The sequence below is a fragment of the Macrobrachium nipponense genome, chromosome 9 (genome assembly GCF_015104395.2).
Source record: "Macrobrachium nipponense isolate FS-2020 chromosome 9, ASM1510439v2, whole genome shotgun sequence".
Classification (NCBI taxonomy): domain Eukaryota; kingdom Metazoa; phylum Arthropoda; class Malacostraca; order Decapoda; family Palaemonidae; genus Macrobrachium; species Macrobrachium nipponense.
Window position 1 is genome coordinate 13,740,825 of NC_061110.1, and position 20,127 is coordinate 13,760,951.

At 34.3% G+C, this 20,127-nt stretch overlaps 1 protein-coding gene across 2 annotated transcripts in view; it reads left to right on the forward strand.

Annotated features, from left to right (window-relative positions):
* LOC135218656 (solute carrier family 25 member 32-like) overlaps positions 1 to 17,911 on the forward strand; it is a 36,486-nt gene extending 18,575 nt beyond the window's left edge. The window contains exons 6-8 of one of the 2 annotated variants that reach the window (XM_064255101.1): positions 639 to 784; positions 11,524 to 11,734; positions 12,936 to 17,911. In XM_064255101.1, the coding sequence (XP_064111171.1) occupies positions 639 to 784; positions 11,524 to 11,674 (297 nt within the window). In that variant the 3' untranslated portion in view covers positions 11,675 to 11,734; positions 12,936 to 17,911. The remainder of the gene's footprint in view (positions 1 to 638; positions 785 to 11,523; positions 11,735 to 12,935) is intronic. The other variant, XM_064255102.1, reaches the window with a different exon arrangement.
* The last annotated feature ends 2,216 nt before the right edge of the window (positions 17,912 to 20,127 follow it).

The window sequence follows — 20,127 nt, forward strand, 5'->3', positions numbered from 1 at the left end:
TATGAGAGTAAAAACTTGGAAGGCAACTTTTGAGTACGTATATTGGTGGCAGAATGGGAATGTGAAACCTGAGAAGCTATTTAATTGTACTTAAAAAATTGCAATAAATGCACATGACTGCATTTGTATTATGGTTTTGGCTGGGTTAGGGTTTTTTTTAAAATGGAAGTGGGGTTTTATTGGATGAAAAGTATTTTGTTAGCTCAGAAGGTAAATGCATTATAGCCAGTTCTCTTTAATGTGCTTAAATTTTAAGTTAATTGTTGAGTAGTTAACTTTATTTTTAATTACATCAGGTTGAAGAAGGACTTTTTATTTTCAGTTGTATTTCAGTTATTTGTTAGGCCAGATGGTTCTGTTTTAAATGTAGAATAAATAACAAAAAGCTAAAAATGGGGTTCATGCAAATTCAAGGAAGAAATTTAGGCATTTGTACTTGATATGTCACAGCTGCCTTTGCCATTTATATTTTTCCTACCTTATATAACCACATTTGATTGGAAAAGTTATTAAGCAGGTTTTCTTTTTTTAGTACTTTTTTTTATCCTCATACATTACTTTGTTGGAAAATACTGAGGAACTTTTGTGCAATGAAATGAGAAAGGAATTGTTAACTAAAGTGGCTTTTTTATTTTCAGACCACCGTTGAATACTTGGGATTTGCTTCCTTGTCAAAGCTATTTGCAGCTGTTACAACATACCCTTATCAAGTACTGCGCGCCCGGATGCAGGACCAGCACGCACACTACGATAATCTGCGTCATTGTATTAGAGAAACTTGGAGGTATGAAGGTCTTCAGGGATTCTACAAAGGGATGTCCCCATATCTTGTTCATGTTATGCCAAATATTTGTCTAGTGTTCATAATCTATGAGAAGGTAGCTGGGGGTTCATGATAGAAGTTTGGCTTTCTAGTTTTTGTTTGGGTCTGTGATCACTTTGTAAAAAAGTTAATGGAAATTGGGCACTCCAGTTACAGTTTCATTTATATGTTAAGGTGTGTGTTTTTTTTTTTTTCGGCGAGAGTTGCCGTTAGATTCTTGAAATATTTTTCACCAGAGAACTTTTTTTCCAAATTACACCTTAGCTGGAAGAGTTAGTAGTGATCTGTATTGTGTGAAATTGGATGTTTTATTGGTTAGTTTATACATTTCACATGAACATGATGGTGTTAAACTAGTTCTTTGTGTTTTTTATTCATTTTTCATGTAGGTTACATAAGGTAATTTTTATTTGGATGGCAGGATACTTAGTTGTTGTTAGCAAAATGTACGTTGTAAACATTATATGCTAATGTTTCGGGGAAGAAATGGTCAGAAATGACTTGAGAGTATTCTGCTGCCAAGATTTTTGTTCTTGGTTGATATTTATGTATTGGCTATGATATTTCCAGTTCATTTATGCTACAGTGTCATAGTCACTTTTTGTATTATGTTGAGTGTCACCTGCAAGTGATGAATGAGATGTGAGTGTTGTGTGTGTATGCATACACTTGTGGTGCTGGTTCTCCTAGGATACAATGGAGATTGCTTGCTCTCAGCATCCTGTTGTTTCCAGTGTTTGCCAAAAGGAATTGCAAATAGCCAATCTAAATTTTAATTGATTTTAACTTGTGAAAGATTGAGTGTTCATCTGAAATTTTATGAAGCATATCTTTGAAGAGGAACAACTAGCAATAAATGTCAAGTTGTGCTAGTGAAAGGGTTTTTAATATTTGTTCCGAGTAGAAAAGTTAATAAATACACATTTTCAAAATGAAAATGGTCATTTTAATTTTTTGTCTTTGTTGCTGAGAGTTCCATTCGGTTTTCAGTGAATGCCCTATAAGAGGTAAGGATATTAATGCTGTGGTCTGGTTAATAATAATAATGATAATATAATAATCATAATTAATACTTTTAGAGAATATCAGCGGTGATTTTCTGTAAATTCGTTTCTTCAAATTAACATGCCTGTATTCTCAAACCATTATGATTCTGCTGTCATCAAGACCACAGTGATGTTGAATCATGTTGGAACTAAAGCATACGCCTGCTGATACTGAAGTAGACCTAAATTTTGTGCAGATGTACCGTGAGATATATTTAAGTGTCTACTGGTCACTTTTTACCAGATACATATGTAATTTTAATAACCACAATGCTCTCTTAACTTCTGGATGTCTTCAAATTCTGGAAATGCTCGTCACTACTAAACCTATTTCCAAATGAAGAAAGAAATGCATTTATTCTGAGATATATAAACATAATATAGGGAAGAAAGAAATGCATTTATTCTGAGATATATAAACTTAATATAGGAACAATCATTCCTCTTATGAATAGTTACAGGAATGTTCTTGCAAAATCTGCAACCAGTCTCTTTCGTCAATGATAGTTGTATATTTTATCCTGAAAAAGGATTTGAACCAAAACTTACATACAGCACTCTCCCTTTCATACAACATTAACAGGGCTGGTGTGAATATTTTACTTTTAACTAAATATTATCCAGTCTGTACTGTTTATAGTATGTAATGCTTAGAAATCTGCTGTCAGTGTATGATTCAAAACGTTTAACCCTATGAGCTAGGTAAACCTTCCTTTCTTAAGAAGCAAGTGGAGTTAATAGACAGGTCAGCCTTTGGCGTTAGTGAAACACTTTTTCTCTGTTTCCCTGTTTTATTATGCCATTTTAAGCATGCATGTCTTTCATGGTATGCTGTAGTTTTTTTTTTTTTTTTTTTTTTTTTAAATATTCTTCCAAATAAAGCATTAGTTTTATTGGAACTCTTCATGATCACTGTGTAGTTGGGTGTACTGTGGACATGATTTATTTAGTGGGTTGTATTTCTTATATTCTTTTTGTTGGTTTGCGTATTTTATAGTGTGCCCGAGAAAAAAATACTGATATAGGTAATGATAGTCCTTTACCTTGTGATACAGTATTTATTGTAGCCAATCCAAAGAAAATGTGTAGCACTGTAGTCTGTATAGCACTGTTGTCTGTAAAGCTCTACCCCAGTCTTTTTTTCCTTTCTAAAGAAAGAAAAATTAAGAGGATGATTTTTCTTGACATCTAGACAAAGGCATGGATTACTATTTTTTTCTATTTATGCCTTTTATTTTTGGTTGTTAGTAAGGAAAAGACTTGATTGATGTAGAACTTGAATAGATAGTTTCATCAGAGAGAAAGTGATATGTACTCTTAATCACTAGGCAGGATGTGTGCATATGGGTAGCAACAGTAGTACTTAATAGGCCCGTACCTAAACAACAAACTGTACCAAACCTTTCAGAGCAAGGGGGAATTAAAACTGAACAAAAGCACATATATGATAAGGGAATGTTAGCGTAAATTGATGAGCTACAGAGAGGAAAAAAGAAAATTAGCTTTAAGATTATGGATCAGCAGAAATGGACACCCATGAACATGAAACAAGGTGCTCTTTAGTTTTTATGATATAATGAGTATCATTCTTTGTAAAATTGAGGCACTCTGGCTTGTCTCTGAATAGCCATCTTGATAGGAAGTACGGGAATTTTGTTGAAAGTAAACCCAAGTCATTTCAGTTATTACTTGTGGTTGCTGTCCTACAAGATTCATCACACACCCACTCAGTGTGTCATCTGTTTTCAGGGATGAATGAATTTTTTCTCCACTGGCAAAGCCCACTATAAAGTATATTGCTTTGCTGTGATGCATAATTTATTTTTCTAGTGGTGGCATTTCCAATTGCTATGTATATGGTGCCAATTGAAGGCTGGTTGCATGGCTTTGAAATGTATAAAACTGCATTCAGTGTTTTCATAGTAAAACAGTATTTTGACAAAATGTGGTTGAGACCAGTATTACTGATTTTTACTGGTTGCATTATTTTGTGAAATAAACTACTGCTCATGACTGGATTTTCATTATTGGTTAGATTGGCTGTTTTACAATTTCTTTTGCCATTATTTAGATAGTTTCTTTATAACCTTATGCTTGTGTGAATCAGAAGAGAGAGAATGCCGAGTTGATAGTTTGATATTTTTGTGTATTCTCTCTTTCAAGTTGACAGGGGACAAAAAGAGGGAATTAGCTTTTATTTGCTTTTTTTTAAGAAGTAAAGGTGGTGCCATTGTACTTGTCCTAATAAGAATTAGTATTGTAGTAGTAATGTTTGTTTTGGAAGCGGAAGTAAGGAAATATCTTTTGGTTTCATAAATTTGACACCTTAAAAGTGAAACTTGATTTTGTGGTTTGGAGAAGCAGCCACTTACGACCTGACACCTATAGGCCAGCACTCACATGTAATTATAGTTCAGGTATCTTACTTTTATGGCAGGACATTTATTCATTTATTATGAGGGAGGTTCAGGACTATTTAGAAATTGCAGTATTGAAATGATTTTACAGGGAAGTACTGAGGAAAGTGTTGCATTACCTTTCATTCATTTTTTGGTGAAATCTCAATGGGCAATTTTGTAAATACTGTACACACCTTATTACAATGGGATTTCACAAAGAGGCACATATAACATTTTTATTAGGAATAGATTAGCCTTTCTGTTCCTGGTTGGTGTTTTCGTAGATTTATCTCTCAGTCATGTATTATTTTTATTGATTTGGTAGCTGATTTTGTTCACTTGAAAATATGCTGACACTATTCTATTTATGTGCAAGAGATGGATTTTCCGACTATCCTTAGGCTTCTGTTACAGAAACCCCTCTTTGACTGTAACCCTTGTATTTTATTTTTGTGTTTGTTTTAACAAGTTTTCCATGCAAACTATTAGTTATACATTCCTGAAACAATTAGGTTTCCATTTTATATAGTTTGTTGGAAAAACTTTTCTCTTATATTTGGGTATACGATTTCTAACGTTAAAAAGTATGTCATTCCAACAGGAAAATGGAGCAGAATACTTGTTGTAGAGTATTTTGTTTGTTCATTATGACCCAGACTTAAATGTTGTTTGATATTGTATAGTTATGAGATCATATGTTGTAGCAGAAGCCTACTGGATAGGTTGTTAGTGATTAATGTACTATTGGAGGTCTTTTCATAATTTTTCGTGTTGAAAAATCAACAACTTCAGCACTGTACTGAGAATTGTGCTAAGCAACTTTTGAAAGTTTGATCTTGCTGCGAAGCATTCTTGAGTTTTTCAGAAAGTTGTTTGCAGGTAGACTGTGTTTCTTATCTCAGTCTTGATAATATCTAGTTCCTTATCTTTGTGTTTTACTTCTAAAGTAGGATTTGTTGGTACATCTTTACTGTATCTTTATAATTTTTGTTGTCTTTTATCTTTGCCATGTAGCTCAGGAGACTTCCATTGTGTTTTGATTTGGAGATTAGCATTAAGAAAAATTGGATAAGTACATTGACACCATCTTTTCATATTGTCTCAAATAAGAACATTTTTCTTCTATCTTTCCTGTCATAGTATTAATATTTGGAACATGCCTTTTTCATTTTGAAAGAAGTACTTTTTGAATAAAGTTCAACCCACAAAAAGTTCCAAAAACTCATAACCTATGGGTTAACTGTCATACACAACTTTGTTTCTTCAAACTGCCTATTTTTTTTTCATTTAATTACAAAATAATTCAGCAATACTTGAAGATGTTTTGTAATTGTCATGCTTGTGCAGGTTTCAGATTTTTGTGACCTTACACATGTTCAGGTTTCACAATTCATTATGTAATTTGTTCTGTCTCGATTTTCTTGAAAGAAACTTTGGAGATGGAAGTAACACAAGGCTGGAGAATTATGCAGGCTTATTTTGTTGATTGCAATACTATTCATTTTTTCTCCATCTTTGTTAAGTACTTGGTATTTTTATTTGTTTTTTATTCTAGTCACATACATTTGAAAGCTAATAGCATTCATTCTGGAAAGGATGATGTGATTTGTAGATGAATTCAGAATGTATGCTAGTTTATGAAAATAGTGACAAGATAAATTTTTTTCAAGTAGGTAGTGTCAAATTCTGTTGAAGATGTCCTTAGCTATAACAACATTCTGGGCAATCTTAGTGAATGGAAGTTATCAGGATACACTAAATAACTGGTTCAGAAAGATGAAAAACTAATGATTTTATTTTATTTTATTTCATTTTTAGATGCTAAAACTTGTCAAGGACAAAGTGTATTCTTGTTTTGCAGTAGCAAATTTTCTTTTACCATGAATGGCTAATTGAGAGTATGTTGTAACCCCTAGGAAATTTGACATTAGCAGCCTCCTGACTTTTTCTTGTGTTTTTGGTAGACAGTACTTGTATTGGTCAGGTGAATGAGGTCCTTGTGAAAAGGAGACAGCTGTGATATTTTAGAGATTTATTTGAAGTTAAATGACCCTGTCCAAAAATGGCTGATGGAAGATACTAAATTAACTTTTGTCTATGTGACAGGGGGTATTGTGGAAATTAAGAGTATTCTAGGTGTTTATTGCTAAATTTCATAGTTGGTATTTCTGTTGAGATGTACTACTGTTTGTTTTTTTCTGACATTTATGAAGTTGCTGTATGATTTTGTAAAGTACACATGTATACATGATCACCAGCCCATGTGTTTATTTTTTTTTATTTTTAATGAAGTTGCACAATAAAGTGTCAGCTATCACCTGTTGATGGACATGGTTGTGGATATATAATGCGAACACTTATATTTAAATATAAAAGATGAGTCACTTGAGTTTTTTCTTAACCTCTGAATGAATTTCTTTGTTTGCAAAACAGTGTTGATAAAAGGGAAATTTGTAAAAATGATTCGTCAGTCTCCTCTTCACAAATCCTCAAGGAAGGTAAGGGTATGATGTAGAATATGTGCTTCTTAGCTTAAAGTTAGGTGTTAACGCTGCTCAATGTACGCTGTGGTTTCACATTAACGAAATTTTACTTGTGCTAATTTATTTTTTCTTTCATTGAAGATTCTGACAACACTAACCTAACACACTATTTGTTTGAAAATGGTAAAAATCCTTTTTTTTCTTATACAACTATTGCATGATATGCTGTGGTTCTACTCATTTTATAGTTACAGATTGTTCTCACTTGTCTGTCATTTGTGCATGCATTTCTTGGAGTTCAAGTATGTAGTATCCTTAAAATTGTGCTACATACATACTTTCTTGGTGGAAAAGTTGGAGATATCTATATTAGTTGAGTATGTATAACTGAATCATGAAAGTTAGGAACGTGATAAATCCATAAATAAGGATATATGTCATGAAGGAAAAATAAATGGAGGAGTAACTGCGAGACCTTTCGAAGTTTCCACGTCCTTTACTGAGCAGAACTCAGTAAAGGACGTGGAAACGTCGAAAGGTCTCGCAGTTGCTCCTTCGTTTATTTTTCCTTCGTGGCATATATCTTTATATATTAGTTGAGTATATAGAGCTCATTAATGGTGCATTTCATTGTGATAGTATTGTAAAATAAAAAATTCAGCAAGTACAATTAAAGACTAGGTGCCCATGACACACACACACACTCACTCTCTCTCTCTCTCTCTCTCTCTCTCTCTCTCTCTCTCTCTCTCTCTCTCTCTCTCTCTCTCTCTCTCTCTCTCTCTCTCTCTCTTTTTTCCAGCATGTCTCCTCCCCCATATAATTTTTGTAGCTGAAGAGGTCAAGCTATGTCAGAGTCTAATGTTATGCCATGCTCATAATGTTTTGGGTCCAAGCATTGTGTGTATACTGTACAGACACCACCCTACTTATGAAAGAGTTACGTTATGGATGGCTGTTTGCTTGTTGAATTGTTTTGATGATTGATTACTGTGCTCTCCATGATATAGACAATACAATAGTGGTAAGATTTTTAACCTAAAACAGTACACTGTATGTACAGAATTGGCACACAAAACAATATTTGAACTTTCAGTTGGCACTTAATCCTTCAATTGTGGCTTGACGGTAGGGTGGGGAAAATACATGGCAGAGTAATAAAATTCGTCTAATTCAAATACTGTATAATAAAGCCCCTGAGTGTTATGACCTTTATGCAGATAGGTGTTCCTCAGTTCTCCCCAAAGTTTACGAATCAATTGATCAGGTATCCTGTAAAATAAAATAAAAATTAGGTTGAAAACATTCAAAAATAAGTCTGAAAGCTACGTATCTGGTGATTAAAACATAACATTCGTAGTGTGCTTGGAACAGTAATACTATTACTTAACAATAAGGTAAGGTAAGACAAGATGGAAGATTGTTAAATGTACATTTCCAATACTGTAGGAAGAGTAGGTAAGGGTTGTTAAATTTGGTGAAAAATGAAGATCTTCTGATGAGCTGTATTAGAAAAAATCATAATTCTAAGCTATGACCCCTCCATATGGCCATTCTGGCAGTAAAACTCAAATAGTCATTTATGATGAACATTGCCATTTAAAAGATGGTTATGACCACCAAGCTGGAGCCAAAGAATTCTCATTCTATATGTATTGTTTAATACTAAGATGAAGGTTTTACATGGTAGAACAGGTTTGACAATAAGAAGCAAAAGCGCCTCAGTGGCGTGGTTGGTTTGGTGTTTGCTTTTCACCTCGGTGGTCGCGGGTTCGAATCTCGGCTATTCCATTGAGGAGTGAGAGATGTGTATTTCTGGTGATAGAAGTTCACTCTCTACGTGGTTCGGAAGTCACGTAAAGCCGTTGGTCCCGTTGCTGAATAACCGCTGGTTCCATGCAACGTAAAAACACCATACAAACAAACAAACAAACAAGCAAAACAATAAGAAGCAAAATTAGAATTGAAAGAATTGGGTTTAAGTGCTCTTAAAAAAAAAAAAAAAAAAAAAAAAAAACTTTCAAAGTGATTGCTAACCAAAACAGCAGAAACTTTCAAAATCATGGATATACAAAATAACCTAAATATACATGAAATCTTCCAAAAAATTTGTTTAGCTGATGTATCTGTCAACTATGAAGAAACTGGAGCAAATTTGAAACTTCCAACAAAAGGTTATGTGGGTAGTACTTCACCTCCAGCAAAACGAAAAGCTAATCCAGATAAGTGAAACAAAGTATATACTACTGAAAAATACATTATTAAAAAGTACAACTACTATCCGACATACAACCTACTCGACATACGACCACTCGTACTTACAACCTTCCTTCAGACAGTTGACCATTGAGTTACTTGGCACTGTGCCATTATCTGGGCTTATTTCCCCCCCCCCCCCCCCCCCCCTGGAGAACTCTCATCACTCAGGCATGAGAACTCTCATCACTCAGGCAGCATCAGTTTGAGTTACCCTGCCCTATCTGCAGCATCATTTGGTATTAACTGTACTGTAGACTGAATTGCAAACCAATTTACGTAAGAATCTACTTCTGACATGCATGCAAAAACCTAACCCCATTGTAACTCAGTGCCTGATTGTACGTAATATATATTATTACATAAATGATTAAAATGTATTAGTAGAAGTACATTATGGTAAAAAGATTGAAATAATGATTGTACATTACATTACAGTACTAAGTAGGCACTTTTATATAGCAAAGGTTTGATAGTACGTATACCCTACCCAGTATGTTGGCCACTTTCTAAGGTTCGACTTACATCCATTCTGACTTACAACCAGTGGGTCGGAACCAAACTTGGTTGTAATACATAATTGAATGACATAAAACTGTGTCCAGGCCCCATAATGCCAGATCTCACAGATTCCTTGTTATACAGTCTTTGTTTTTAACCGGTTTCTAGCTAGTGCACTAAGATTTATCCTATTGTTAAGACCTCAGGTTTGTTATCTATGAAAAATACAAATTGATTAAAAATTTATCATTTTTCCATAAAGCATTGGTTCTTTATGTGAAAAAAAATCTATTAATAAAGAATTACATTTGTTTCAAATGTAGGTATTACTATTAAAGGGTGTTTGCCATACCACTTGGCACACCTGCTTCTTGTCCTTTTACTTTTCAGGATTCCTACTTCCATTGTTCCATCTTGCATTCCAGCCTCTCTAAACTATTGCCTTTTAGTATAATTGGTGGGTTTTAACTCATTTCACTGATTGATTCTTGTACTTCATCTCATTTACTCTGTATCTCAATCTTACTGTTGAACCACTGTAGTGCCCTCTTTTCACAGTTCTTGATGCTTTGCTTTATAGCCTAAATTTCACCATTCATTCACAAACCCTTTATGGCATTCTACTTAGGTTGGAATAGATTTGGTGTCAATATGTCTGTAGAAGCTAGAAAATATATACTATTGATATACTATGTATTTAGGGTAGTTGGACTGGTCACCCTTTAGGTTTGAGACAGCGTACTCAACTGGGGTGTTGAGACTTGTTTGAGGCCAAGACTTTGGAGATTTGTTAGTAAGGTCTTTGGTTATTCTTTGAGGACTCATTTCTTAAGGGACAGATGAAAAGTGATTGGTTCCTCCCCTTCAACCTGTCCTTCCAGGCCAATACCCCACTTATCAGCAGCCATTATATGGCCATATTAGTATAAATCCAGAGATATTCTTCAGGGAATATGATACAAATACCAATGTGACAAACGTGTGTCATATCCTTTAGGGAGTGTAAAACAAAAATACATTATACAAAAATGACAAACATCTTGCCATGTTCAAAATCATATTAATCCCAGTCTGTGAAATTCTGCCACTCATCTTTCATGTTCATATTCCACAAATCTCCACTCATGTCTAGTCTCCCTTATTGTTCTCATCTAAGTAGGTCTGGGTGTTGTTTCACTTCCTTTAACAAGTAATTTGTAAAATATAAAATCACAGACTTAAAATAAGCAATGCTGTGAAATTCTGATTATCAAGCTGATGAAAGAACCGAGTTCTGTACATACGAACAACTCCTATATACTGGGAAAGCCAGTGATCTAAAGGATGACACCATGAAGTGCTAAGTACTTACCAACTGCAAAAGTCACCTTTTTTTATCGTAATGAAAGTTCTGGAAAGAAAAAATGCAAAAGGTGATGATTATATATGCAATAATGAGAAAGTCATTGTTCATAATTACTGCTTAAGGACCATTTACACTGCAAGATCACGAAATTGAGGTTATTGACAAAGAAAATTGAGGTTTCACAAGAGACTTGTGCAATGAGATTTCCTTCATTTTTGTGTTGGATAAAAGACTGATGAACATGGGAGCAGTTATATAAATGATTATTGGTGTTATTTCAGCAAAATGTGTTATATTTTGACAGAAATAAAAGTCCTATTGTATATTAACAAATTACAGTCAAGCCCAGCAATAAGTAAGCTTAAACTACCAAATTTCAAAAAAAAGTGTAGCTTCAAAATAAGTAACTGATGCAGAATAAAGTGCCTATGAAATGTCTACTATGTTAAAAAAGATTTGTTCGTATACCAATTATTTTACTCTTCATTTCATTAATTTTTCATGTGAATAAAATACTGAGGTGATCATGTTACTTATGCCTTGCCTTTTTCATCAATTGCCGCTCAGTTTTTGCAATTTTCTTCCACCCAAAGGTTTTGTGATACCTTTAGATTTATAACCATTTCAGCACTAATTATCACAGATTTGTAATGGTTGTCATGTATTCCAGGCTCAATGGTATATTAGGTTATTATAAAGGACTCTTTCCAAATCTTCTGCGAGTCGTACCGGCAACTGCCATAACGTTCGTTGTATATGAAAACGCTTCTCACTTCTTGCTGTCACTTAGGAAGCCAGAGGAACCACCACAAGAGAGCTAACATTAAGAAGGGTTAGCTGTTTTCATGTTTATGATGTAGTTCTGGGTGATTTTAAATCAGGTAAGAAAGGATACAGTACTAATGATAAGAAACATGCCATTCTTAACCATTCTGACAGGTTTCATAATTTATGATACAATTGAAATATATAAGATCTCTTGTTTCCTTGGGTAGGAACTAAAACTACTCATTGTTTCACAACAAACCATTGACTTGACTTGTAGCCCCATTTCATTTGTAACAAGCTTTCCCATGCCCTAGTTTTCAGTCTGCCTCACACTGTTTGTCTTTGTTCTCAAGAATATCATTTACCAGTCTACTGCATTTTTTTTTTTTTTTTGTATGTAAAGGATTGCCTTTTCACTCATTACTGTATTTTCCCATTTTTATGCCTTCATCATGTTGGGTCCTGACTTTCCATTATCTTCATTCTAGTAAAATTTTAGTTCATATATATATATATATATATATATATATATATATATATATATATATATATATATGTATATATATATATATATATATATATATATATATATTATATATATATATATATATATATATACATACAGGCAGTCCCCGGCTTACGACGGGGGTTCCGTTTTTGAGACGCGTTGCAAGCCGAAAATCGCTGTAAGCCGGAATCTCATCAAAACTCCTAAGAAAACTGTACTTTTAATGCTTTACATGTATAATAAACTACATAAACTGCATTTTTATTGCATTTTTCATCAAAACCTTCAAATATTGATTATTTTGCATTTTTGGAGTCATATTTCTTCCGTCAGATTGGTGTCGTAAGCGCTGTAACCCTGCAACATGTGTCGTAACCCTGGAAATAACTTTGATGAATATAATTGAAAAGCGTTGTAACCTCGGAACGTCGTAAGCCGAACCTGTTGTAAGCCGGGGACTGCATGTAGTTCATATGTGTATTAAATGGGAAAGTAGAGGCCAAGTGTGTGTGAAAGACAGAGGCATTTGATAATTTCTTTTTGTGACATGACTATATTTAATACGTATTAATTTGAGTCTCCAGGAATCTTTGTTTTCGTGTACTTATCATCGTGATCTTTATATGAACATAGATATCCAAAATTGTGCACTTGAGAGTCTTAAGTATTAACTGTAATGATGTAAATTTTAACAAAAAGGATAAGTGTTTGCATATTGATCTTAATGTTCAACTGTGTTATTGTGAGAATGTGATGCCATTATAAGTCCATTTTTATGTCAAAAATAATTTGAAATTGTCTTTCAGGAACTGTTGCAATAGCCATCTCAAGTGAATGAAATCTAGTGGTAACAATGATGGCTGACAGGTTGTAGTTTTTTCCGGAGAGGAAATATTCGCATCTAAGTAGTTGCTTCATGTCTAAACCATTAAATGTGATTACATCTTGGACGCTACCGATTTGCATGCAAATAGAAACCCATGCTTTGCAGTAATCTCTGACTGACCGTAATAATTGTATATGCCACTTGAGCATTGAGCTGGCTTAGTGATGTTATGCACTTGGTAACAGACGACATCATGTTGTAAGAATGGTTGATGGGTGTAGAGCTTACACTACTTTTTTTTTTTAATGCAGGTTAACTTTAGGATAACATCCATGTTATTTTTCTGTACTTTTCTTTTTCCATGTTAAATACATATCATGTCCTTTTGATTATTGTTGAAAAGAAGCTTGTACACTGTCATTTTTTTTTCTCTAGATAATTACTATTCAAAAAAACTCTCACATGAGTCCTTCATATTCATCTTGTAACATTCCTTTTTTGTAGCATATTATTTGTGTTCAGCTTGCCATCCTAAGTTCTTTTTGCTCTGAAGGTCATAGAACAAAAAATTTCTTCTTGGTTTTGGACATGATAGAGAACACCTGGCTGCTGACTTTTGTTTTTACTTTACTGATGAAATGTTCTCAAGTTTAGTTCATCTTTGTAATGCTAAATTATTGAAGCTCTGTGCCTACTTTATGTATCTATTCACTCTTAAGTACTGTATTGGCATTATAGAACACCAGCTGGTATAGGAGGTGTATGCAAGTAAATGATATGAAGTTATGAAAAATGAAGGGTTTCTTTATGAAATTAAGTTTTTCATCATGTACTTAGCTGATTTTAAGCTTCAACATTTACCTCATGCGTATTTATTACGTAGATGATGCAACTACAAATCTATTTTTCCATATGCCTAATTATTTGGCCATAAGTTGTAGTGGTAGTTCTAGTACTGACATTGCTCAATTGGTGAAGCTGCTCAATAGATGTTAGTAGAACTGTTTGGTGCCAGATGATCTTGTTCGCCCACTAGCATCTAAGTCAGCTGTCATTGTATCTTTAGATTTTGAACTTTATGTTACTTGATATTGGTGGAATTTTATTTTTGGCAACTTCCTTGTTAATGGCAGCTTATTTGCTTCCTTCCAGTTCATCTTTTCAAAGAAAATGAATTTTAGAATAATTATTCCTCATGAAGCATTTAACAATTTATTTTTTGCTTTTAGTCCTTATTAATTCTTAATTTAAGTGGTCTCCAAAGAGAATCAATGTACCTTTAGTTACAGCACCCAGAATATATGCCCCATAACTTGAAAATGGAAAGCGATTGAGCAGTATCATGGAATCATTTCCCTAAAGAGCAGCTGATGAAGGAATATAGACATGTGTGTGTATCTTTTTAGAGGACATGCATTTTTGTCAGAATCATGTCAACAATTCCATCCAACACTGATTTTCACATTCAGTTTTCTGTGTCTTATGCTCCTTTGAGTAAGAATGCTATTATGATATACATATAATGATATCTCTGGCCATCCAACTTGATTAGAATAATGTACATGGCATTGGATGGTTTCAAGTGTGTTATGGATGATGTCTTATGAACACTATACGTACTTATTATGCTTTCAGTATTTGTATGTATCTTGGTAATTGGTAAGCTTAACTGAAAGCGTAGGATAGGTCATTCTTGAATGACATGTGACTCACTGTATTTGAGACTGATAGAAATTACATGTACTCCAGGATGATGGTTTGTATTTTGAGATTAAAAGTTTGTTGGTTTATCTGAAGATTATATTTCCAGTTAATGTGACCTGGTATGGATTTTTGGTGGTACTGCTTCACTGCAATAATAAGAAGAGAGTAATTAACCAATTGTTCAGTTTTCTTCCAGAAACCCTTAGACAGCAGTAAACAAAAAAGGCATGTTGTTAAAAAAAGAGTCCTAGTATAAATCCTTTTCAATTACAAATACTTGGAACTGTAGGAAGATCTTTCAGTAGTTGAAATTGAGGGGAAAACCAGTGCTGTTAGAGGACTTTCTTGATAAGGCTCAGGCATGGAAGAAATCTTGTGCAGGTCTTGATGTACGCCTTTATCTGGCAGGGACTTGAGACAGGAGCACAAGAACTGGTGTCCTCTGAATCCATCCACCAACAAGAAAGTCAATAGCAAGTGTGCATGGAAGGGAAGTTTGCTTTACAGAAATTCTAGGTTGTGGATCAGAAGACTTTCTCATAATGAGTATCATTTACCTGCATGAAGCCTACCTTTTCATCTTGATAATATGTTCTTGAAGGAAGGGAACCTTGCTGCTGGCATCTGCAGAAGTTTTGTATCTTCACGTGACAGAACCTTTGATTGCCTGCCTTTTGCCTTGTCTTAAGTGTATTCATCTTCAGACCTGTTGCCTAAAGAAGTTATTAGGAGGTTTCATGCATTCCTTTTTCTCTTCCTTCCATGAACTCAGATAGTGAATGAACCTGAAAAGTCAAAACCAAAACTGCTTTCTTTCTTCCTTGAGCACTTGTAAAAGATTGATTTTCTCGTTTTCATGGTCCAATAGTTCACAAAAATGAACTTAATTTCAAGATGCTAATGTGCCTCTCATTGGTCTCTTATTCATTCTTACATCCCTCCTCCAATTTTCAGAAAGGGTTCCAGTTCAGTTCTTGAATCCATGTTTTTCTTGGAGCCTTAAATTCCTTGATTCATCTGTGCCTAAGCTCCCATGGTATTTCAGGTCCTCATTATACCAGAATGTTGGCAACTCCATGCACCTCCCACTCATGTTGCTATTGAGGCTCTGGTAGACTAATAGGTTTATGATGAAACAAGAAAATAATTATTTACAATACTTTAATGAAACTACTCTTCTCCTGATCCTATTCCTCTGATGCTGCTGGACCAGACCTTACAATAAATGATTTGGACAACTACAACTACCTGATATCGAGAGGACCATAAGCAAATGGTTTTATATGTGTGGGATGAGCATGATGTTTGAATAAGTTGTCGCTAAAGAAATGAGGTTCTATTAACAAAAATCATATTGAATTGTAAACATTTTGTGCATATTGATGTTTTGATCACAGGAACCTACACCTAGCTTTGATTAACCTGACATTTGGTAATGCCACATTACACCCAAGCCAGAAACAATAGGCTTTGAGTTGAACTATCTGTTTTAAAGTGAATGTAAATAGTTGGAAATCTGGTGAAACCACCTGTCTTATCTGTGAAAATGTTATGTACTTATCAATCTGGTGATTAGCAGATGAGGGAGATATTATTTTTATTGATCTTTAATTTTTATCCAATGTCGCAGCTGTTAAAATTTGTCAATGTGTGTGTGTGTGCATGTGTTGGAGTGGAATTTTATATCTGTTGGTGAATTTTTTTGCACTAGTAATTATTATGCAGAAATAATAATGTCTTGTACAATTCATATGCAAAAAGAGAAAATGAGAAAACTGCTACCTAATTTATCATTGATGATTCATCAAGCATTAGTAGGGCAATAATATTTGCGTGTTATCATGTGTTGCATTTATTTTCTGCTTATAGTTATATGTATAGGTATTTATAAATTTATTTAGAAGCTTGTTGAAGTACCTGTTTTTTCTTTTTGTATTATGTATACGTACGTACTTTGTTTGGTTTTCCAAAGCAAGAGAAACAGCAGTATGTAGTTAAAGACCATTTAATTTAAGTAAAGATAATTTTATCAAAGACAACTCCCAAGGCTTATGCTCTTGGAGAGTCCAGGCTCAATATGATGATACCCAGTTATGTAAACTGGATTATTATTATTATTAATTATTGAAGAGGACCCCTATTCACATGGAACAAGCCCACAGGGGCCAGTGATATGAAATTCAAGTTTCTAAAGAATACGGTGTTCAGTTGAAAGATGAGTGATACCCAGTCTTGCAATGAGTTAGCAGGATCCATGCCCTGTGGAAAGACAGTTCAAGGACTTAGTTATCTTTTATTTATGTACTATGTAACTGTCGTCATGTTTTTAAGGTTATGTATTTTAAATCTCCATTTAGTGCTGCGATTATCTTCTCTTAACTTTTCCATTTGTTTGTGTAAAGGAACTATGCTTTCATAAGTCCCGTTATTGATATTTTCATATGAAGTGACCGAGATAAAGGTTGTCCAAATTGAGTTTAGTCAGCAAAAGAAAGTAATGTGAAAGAGACCAGTCCTATGATTCAAGAAACGTAGAGGAAGGTAGGGAATTCAGCGACCTTGAAGTCAATGATAAGAATGAATTGTTAGAACAGCTAACCTCTTAAGTTTGTTGATTACCACACAGTACATGAAGGATAGCAAGGCTCAAAATATTCAGTGGTTGACACTGTGGAAGTAACAGTCATGAAGTTCTTCAGAGCCATCCCTGAACTAGTAATGTATATAAAGTAATTTTCTTCACTTATAAAGAGTCAGTGTGATCTGTTAGGTAATGAGGTAGTATTCTTCCAAGGATTTGCATTCAAGTATAATTAGATGGTCTACCTAAACTACCTAATACAGTATTAAACTAATTAGTAATAACAGAGTTGAATTTAGGTGATAGTCACATGGGGGTATAAATTTTCAAGGTTTTTATTTACAAAATATTTATGACTAGATAAATACTACGTACTTGAGTTTAAACCGTGCAATGACTTGCTTGTAAATCTTCCTGCTGTCCACTCAGTGATTTAAACAACCAGAAGTAGAGCAGGTGATAGACTGCTAAGCAGTCAGCAGCGTCACCATTGAGCAATATGAGCTACATAGAGCTGAAGATTTGCTTTCACAGAATAATGAAATCATTTAAATAATTAAATTATTTAAAGAGTTTTAAGTAATCTTGTCTTCAGCTAGTCAATGTTTTGATTGTGTATACTGTTGTATATTTCTCTTTGTACAGTATATGTAATAAATGTGTTCATTGTTTTCCTGTGTATGTTTAATCCATGATAAATTAGTGTTTTGATACCACCTTCTTGACTGCTAGATCATATCGTTACCAACAAAATACACCAAGAAGACTATACCAGATTTTTGTTTTCTCAACTTGAATGTTTTTTCATGGTGTTCAGAGGAGCACTTGTTTTATTGTAAACAAGAAAATTACTTGCGAAAGATATTGTGAGAGTAAAAAAGTGACAATATTGGTCACCCAACTAATGGAAGGCATTCTTTTGTATTTCTTTTTCTCATAAAAGAGTAGAATTCTAGAATAAGTCTCACCTAAGGAAAAATAATTCACGACAGTCCTTTCCACATGTGAATCATTTGAACTATTTATTATGTAAAAGCTCAATATAGCACAAGTAGCTAATGTGGACCTTTGGTAGCCATGGCCCATGGGCTCATTTAATTTTAACCCATTTTAGGCTGAGTTTGAACTTTCAAGTGACTAGGACATGACGTCCAACAATCTTGCAATGAAGTCTGAAGAACGTCCCGTGAGGTTACTTCAGTGCATGCAACCTTTTCACACCCTATGAGGTACATTGAGAACAAAAGGGTCTCAAAAGTAAACTAAGAGTAAAAAGGTTTGAAAGGCGTAACAGGAGGCAAACCTCGCATTGAACCAAATGTTAGGATGTAAGTGGAAAATAAGATGGAAAAAGGATTAGGCCACAGTAAAAGAAATGAAAATGGGTGCAGTTAGCCTCCGAAGGGACTGCAAAGAACCTTAAGTAATGCCTACAGCGCACAACGTGAGGTGCACTGACGGCTGTAGCCTACTCCACAACGGGAATATCTTAATCCTAACGGTGCATAACTTTCACTTTTAGCCACTGAATTAGTGAGTCAGTAATCGTGTTTCTGTTTAAAACTTGATCCGGTGGATGCCCTGTCCTTGTAGCATGGTCAAACCAGTCAAAAATGTCATGCCTGGTACCAGTTACAGGAACTCTATTAACAGTTGAACACTCCGAGAAAGTGATACTGAAAACCTCATTTTGCAAATGCCAGTTTGAGGGCGCCATCTTTCAGTAGCCTAGTTATATGTAATGGCCCGGTGTTGTTTAAAAAAAAATTCAAAGCATTTAAATGATGTAAAAAGTAATTTATATTGGAGGCCTACTTTTTGCTGTATCAATTTTTCAAAACGATATCATGATGACATCTATAGTAACTAGGCCTATGTACCCTAGTACTAGTAATTTCTTTAAAGCAAAGAAAGCACTCGAAAGAAGTTTTATGTTCGCATAGTAAATTGTATGACCGCGAGAATGAAGGGATTATTTAAGAATTTAACTGGAACAAAATAGGTATTTAACTACATTAGTCGAATAGTTCCCAACAAGTCGATTTGGACTGACGACTTCAGTTTAATACGACGGTTTTTCAAATTCGTTTGCTATAATGTAATTCATATTGTAAGCAAAGAAACGCAGGTATGTATTCGCAATATTGAGTTAACCTGAAAATACAGGTGTATACAGGACCTAATAATGAGTTAACCAAAACTTGACCCCGCATATGACAGCGGTAAATTTCCGCCACCACGTGACCACTCATTACAGTTGCCCACCCAAGTGCGCATGCGCAGTCCGACATCTGCGCGCGAATTGACGTTAGCTGAAAGCTCGTTGGTCATTAACCAGTCAGTCTGTCAGTGTGTTGCAACGCGTTAAAGCTACCTCTCGCAGTTCCCCCCTGAACTTTATACCAGTTTGCGGATTTTGTTTTAATTAAGTGGAGGGTGTTTCACTTAATAAAGTGATTTGTGAATTTCGAGTGTTAATATTGTGTGAAGGATTATTTTTTATTTCGTTCTGCACCTGGATGGCTGATTCTTTGGGTGTTTTGTAAGTAAACTTTTTTTTTCTTTTTCTCCTACAGTATTTAAGTTAAGGTATAAGGAAGGCGTGATTAAATGTATAGTTTAATTTTAGCCTTACGTGTATTTATGTTTTATTAACGAGTAGGCCTATGCTTATTAGACAGTACATTCGCCATATAGCAGAAGGGTACTATAGGCACTATTATATATTATTTTTTTTTATTTTGTTGCTACAGAGTTACTTAACCTTACAGACTACATTCTTTCCATGCAGGTTGCAAATAACCACAGTTGTTTGCTTATGAAGTACTGAAGTACTACACACTTTACTTCGTTAGTAAACGAAGACACTAGGGTTTTCAGGAGTCAT